This window comes from Castor canadensis, chromosome 1, assembly GCF_047511655.1.
Source record: "Castor canadensis chromosome 1, mCasCan1.hap1v2, whole genome shotgun sequence".
Classification (NCBI taxonomy): domain Eukaryota; kingdom Metazoa; phylum Chordata; class Mammalia; order Rodentia; family Castoridae; genus Castor; species Castor canadensis.
The window spans coordinates 145,204,741-145,210,559 of record NC_133386.1 but is presented as its reverse complement, the minus strand read 5'-3'; the positions used below and the strand labels follow the sequence as shown (position 1 = coordinate 145,210,559).

The 5,819-nt window shown below is 35.4% G+C and overlaps 1 protein-coding gene across 1 annotated transcript; it reads left to right on the top strand.

Annotated features, from left to right (window-relative positions):
- Positions 1-1,005: 1,005 nt before the first annotated feature.
- On the top strand, positions 1,006-4,231 carry Znf214 (zinc finger protein 214). The gene is given in 4 exon segments (XM_074084856.1): positions 1,006-1,018; positions 1,155-1,280; positions 2,617-3,543; positions 3,546-4,231. Coding segments are annotated over 4 exon segments (1,752 nt in total).
- The last annotated feature ends 1,588 nt before the right edge of the window (positions 4,232-5,819 follow it).

Genomic DNA, 5,819 nt, shown 5'->3' with positions numbered 1-5,819 from the left:
TTTTAAACAGTACTTGGGTGGTTTATTTTAAATCCTTAAATATTTCAGTAAGCCTTCCCTTTGGTTTTCTACATTAACACATTATGACAGTTTGTAGGAATTCAAATTTATGATTTTTCACCAAATGTTTTAACTTCTCTCACATTTACTTACTAGGTAGGCCTAGATATAAAAACCTCTACTATCTAACCATATGACTTTGTATAAGCTATTTAGTATCACTGAATGTTACTTTCCTCATCCCTTTGCTATGGGTAATAATACCTTACAGAAGTATTATGAAAGTAAAGGAAATACCACAGTCTTATTACCACAACTAATGTTTGGTGACATATAGCTTTTGCTATGATCATGATGATATTCATCATTTTAGTTTCTTTCCCTGTTACTGTAAACTTCTTTAAAATATCTATGTCCCTTATTTTTAGTATTTCCTGAATATTTCTCATTGAATTTTAGAATTGAGAATGCATCATCAAAGAAATTAAATGAATTTATTAGGTAGCCAATTTGTAATCTGTTCTTTCCACTCACTAAAAGAAGTATTTTTAGGCAATTGGAATACATATATTTGCCTCTTTTCCTTTCTAAAACTGCATGGTGATATTAAAAACTAAGAAAAGTTTATAAATGTAGAATAACTGAGTGAAAAGCCATAAATAAATAGGAAATTTCAATAAAAAATCTGGAAGATAACAGGAGGAATATGTGGCAAGAGCCATGTAGTAAAGAACTTACATCCTAGAATTCTCACACAGGAGAATACAAGCAAGAACTGATAAACCCTGTGAGCTTCACCAAGGCTGAGGTTGTGTCCATACTATAAATAGAGGGTTAAGTTGAGATGCAGGCAAACACCCATCCCCCCAAACTGGAAATTAGACATTTATTTTTCTGAAGTACTTGAACATTTCTGGAGAATTCTGGCATTCAAATCACTTATATAGCTTATAGAAGAATAATAAAATATTTGAGTAAAATCTTGGCCTTTTAAGGAGAGAAACCATGATAATGCAGGGTGAGGAGGGATGACTCTGAGGTCTTTGGTTTTCTTATTGAAATTTCTTTTATCTTTGTGTTTGCCACTTATGCTTTTTACTGAATATCTTTTTCACTTAGATTTCTTCTTCCTGGAAAACTTGAACTTTGACCAGATGGCAGTAACATTGAAGATGTAACTGTTATTTTTACCTGGGAGGAGTGGAAATTTCTGGATTCTTCCCAAAGAAATCTCTACTGGCAGGTCATGTGGGAGAATTACACAAATGTCATTTCCATAGGTAAAGTTATTCCAGCTCCAAGGGAATAGCTTTTTCTAGAACCAGTTTGGTTGAGTGTTTCAGTTCTTCATCTGGGTGCTTGTATTGAGGTAGAAGAAATATTTTCAAATTTGTGTTTTAAATCAGTTGGCAAGTACAGTTTGAGTATCTCTTATCCAAAATGCTTTGAGTTAGAAATGTTTTAGATTTGTATTTTTTTAGATTTTGGAATATTTGTATAGACACTACTGGTTAAGCATCCCTAACCCAGAAAAACAAAATGCAGAATGCTCCAAAATCTGAAATTTTTTGACCATGATGTTGGTATTTAGAAACTGCTGGATTTTGGAGCATTTTAGAGTTCAACTTTTTGGATTAGGTATGCTCAGCCTATAAAAGATAAAGCAAAACATATTCCAAGACACCTTGTCTATGCAATCACCTAGATAATTGTATTTTTTGTTTTAGTTATTATCTTGATTATCCTTGAGACACATAGCTCCATACATACTCAGTTTTCTGTGGTCCCAAATTTTTCTCTTTTCATATTAGGTGTACAAGTTAGCTTTCGTTGAATAACAAACTACTCTAATCTTAGTGGCTTAAAACAAAGTTTATTATATTTTTCATTGTTCCTGTTGTTGGGATGGATCTTCTTTCACAGAGGGACTTTGTTGGGGCTGGCTGGTCTAAGATGAGGCTGGTTGGCCTTTCCCACATGTCTGGCAGTTGCTCAATATCAGTGGGGATAATCCTATATAGCTAGCCTAGCTTCATTTACATAGTGATGGTCACAGGGTTTTAAAAAAGTAGAGACAGGGCAAGCCCTTTTCAAGTTTCTGCTTGTGACTCTTACTATTATCCACGTGACCAAATTGTATAGTCAAACCTAGAAACAGTGTGGAAGGAGAACACCCAAAGTTGAAGATAAACTAGAGAGCTAATGTGGTCTTTTGTTGCCCCACATAATCTATCACACAGTTCTAGAACAGAAAAGTTGAAATAATATATTTTATTTCTAATAATAATATCCCAAATAAAATAATTAATGAAATCTCAGTCTTTAAGACTAATCCTATAAAACAATTAGCCTTATTCTTATTTCTAATAGTGCCTGGTGAATATTAGATGCTCAAGATGTGTTTGTGGAATGATCGAGTGAATGAATGAATACATGCATGAATGAACAAAATAAGTGAATTTCAGACCCAAATGGAGCAGCCAAAGTTATAACCTTTTGTTCATTTTTCTACCCTCACATATATTCCTGTCATTCTATAGAGTGTTGATTTCTATATCTGGAATTTTTTAAGCACAACCTTGATCTCATCACTGAAGTATCTTCTTACTCTTCTAGAAAACTTGAATGATAGTTATTTGCCGCAAGAAGAAAGATCTAAATACTTGGAATATGAAAATTTTTCCTGCTGGAAAACCTGGAAGGACACTGGTCCTCAGATATATGAGAATCAGAACTATAAGGAATTTGTTCAAAGGGTAGATTCCAAAGACATAAAGCAACGAGACCTTTCCCTGTGTCAGGAATGGTTAATGGTCTCTACACAAGTACCAGAGTATGGGAACTGTGAACTAAGTTTTGAAGGTAAAAGCCCCAGGAGCTCAAAATGCAAAAAGATTTTACCATGCCAGTCCTCAGCAACAAAAAATATTCAAGAATGTAATAGAGAAGTCTACATGTGTGATTCACGTGGTTTTCAAGGGAACAGGTGCCATGTTGGCATGTCCAGGAAAAATCTCTCTATGGAAAAAGAACAGAAGTTCATAGTTCAGCATTCCTACATCCCAGTGGAGGAAGAGCTTCCAAAGTACATTGGACAGGTATGCCAAAATGACCTATGGAAAGATTCCCTGGAAAAGAAATACCGTGGATGTAATAAATGTAGAGAAGCTTATTATTGGAACTTACAGGGTGTTCTCCATAAGACAAATCAACTTGGAGAAAAGCTCTGTGAATATTCCATCAGCATAGCATGCTTCTCTCAAAGACCACATTTGTACAGACATCCAGGAATCCACATGGGTAAGAAACTGTACCAATGTGATGAAATTGGCAGTGACTTCAGGCAGAGCTTGGGAATTCACTCTTACCAGAGAGTTCACAAAGGGGAGATTTCTATCTGTAATGCATGTGGTAAGAGTTTCAGTCAAATCTCTTGTCTTCACAATCATCAAAGAGTCCACAAAGAAGAGAAACTTTATAAATTTGAGTGTGATGAAGACCTCAGTAGAAATTCATTACTTTACATTCACCAGAGATGTCACATAGAGAGAAACCTTTTAAGTGCAATCAGTGTGGTAAGAGTTTTAGTCGGAGCTCAGTACTTCATGTCCATCAGAGAATCCACACTGGAGAAAAACCATACAAGTGTGATGAGTGTGGTAAGAGCTTCAGTCAGAGCTCAAATCTTCAAATTCATCAGTTAGTCCACACAGGAAAGAAGTTCTGTAAGTGTGATGACTGTGATAAGGGCTTTACCCAGCACTCAAATCCTCAAATTCATCAGAGAGTGCACAGAGGAGAGAAGCCTTATAAATGTGATGACTGTGGAAAAGACTTCAGTCACAGCTCAGATCTTCGCATTCACCAGAGAGTCCACACAGGGGAGAAATCCTATACTTGTCATAAATGTGGGAAGGGCTTCAGCAAAAGTTCAAAGCTTCATACTCATCAAAGAGTACATACTGTAGAGAAACCTTATAAATGTGAAGAGTGTGGAAAGGGCTTTAGTCACAGTTCTAATCTTCACATCCACCAGAGGGTCCATCCAGGAGAAAAGCCTTATCAGTGTGCAAAATGTGATAAGCGTTTCAGTCACAGCTCAGCTCTTTGAATTCACCAAAGAGTCCACATGGAGGAGAAGATTTTTAATTGCCATGGGTATGATAAGGGATTTGATCAGAATTCACATCTTCACAATAATCACAGAAGAGAGACCTTACAAATCTTATAACTTTAAACTCAGTAAGTGCTGCTGGGAAAGAAATCCTGCAAGTAACACAAATTACAGCAAGCAGCAATTACGGTTTCCCCTAACTCCACTAAGAATAATCTCCTTCAAGAGGAGAGCCTGAGGAAGATTACTATATATTTAAAATTAAAGTGTATTTTCTTTACTATAAATATAATAATCATAAAAATATTAAAAATTAAGGAAAAAATCTCTTTATCCTGTTTCATTCTACTCCTTTTTTCAGTATATTTTAATGGACATGAAATCAATTATTGTATTTCCATTGACTTCAAAACATTCAAGTTTTGGGTTGAATTGAAACTGGCTAGCTGTCTTTGAAACAGCATCTAAGACCAGTGGAATTGAATTGCTTATGTAACAAAAGTAAAAGATAGGAAAACACTATATGACTTTGTATCTAAGTCAGTATATATTAGAGATGTTCTTTCTGTCAATCAGGAAACTCAGAAACCAGACTTCTGTTGCAGGGGTGCTGCACTTTGAGGTAACCACAGTGTACTCTCATTCCACATTTATTCATAGGTTGAGACATCAAATGACAAGAAACAGATACAGATTCTTTAAGAAAGAGATGGATTAAAGTTAACAACAGTGAATGTTAGAAGCTGAACATAATTGTTTGTGTAGAATCAGAGGTCCAAGGAGTGAAATTTTATGTAATCTCAGTAGAATAAGGTAGTAATAGAAAAATACCTGTAGGAACAAAATTGAACTCAACAACAATGCACCCTCGAGCTAATTATGTAAGAAAATAATTTGGCCATTATGAAAATGGAGTTGGTTGGTGATACAGCTCAGTGGTACAGTACTTGCTTAGCATGCACAGGGCCCTGGGTTTGATCTCCAGCACCTTTAAAGAAATCCATACAAAAATGGAATAATTAGAAATATACAGGTTCTAATTGTTGATACACAAGTATGTCTAGATAGCACTTCCCAGGGGGAAAAACTTTAAGTGAATCTATTTAGGGAAACAGGGGAATTATAATACCAAAGAAAGGAATATCATCCGAAGCCTCAGATGTGTACAGCCCTGGAAATAGCACTTTCAGGCTCCAGAGGATCTGGTGTAGAAATCCATAAGTAGACAAGAGCCTCTAAAGTAAAATGAGAAATAGATGCAATGGAGAAGGGCTTTAGGAAAATTACTCTTAAGTGTAGTATCAAAGTAAAAGTTAAGAGGGAACTGAATTAACATTGTAGAGCATTATGTACTGTCAAGAATAAATGAGCTCACCTTAAATGTATAAGAAAAAGAATAATGAGATGGAAAATAAGAAAAGACAGATAAAGAGCAGGGAACAGAGATCCAATGTAGGAATTAACAGTTTCTAGAGGAAGATAAAAAGAACACTTGGGAGCTAGGTGTGGTGATGTACCTGTAATCCTAGCAACTTGGGAGGGTGAGGCCGGAGGAATCCAAATTCAAAGTCAGCCTGAGCAAGCAGACCCTGTCTTGAAACAAAAAAATAACATTTGGAATCAAATTGATGATCAAATTATGAATTTTTTCCTGAGTTAAAAAGTATACACTCACTAGGTTTTAGGCAAAAGCAAAATAAAAGCA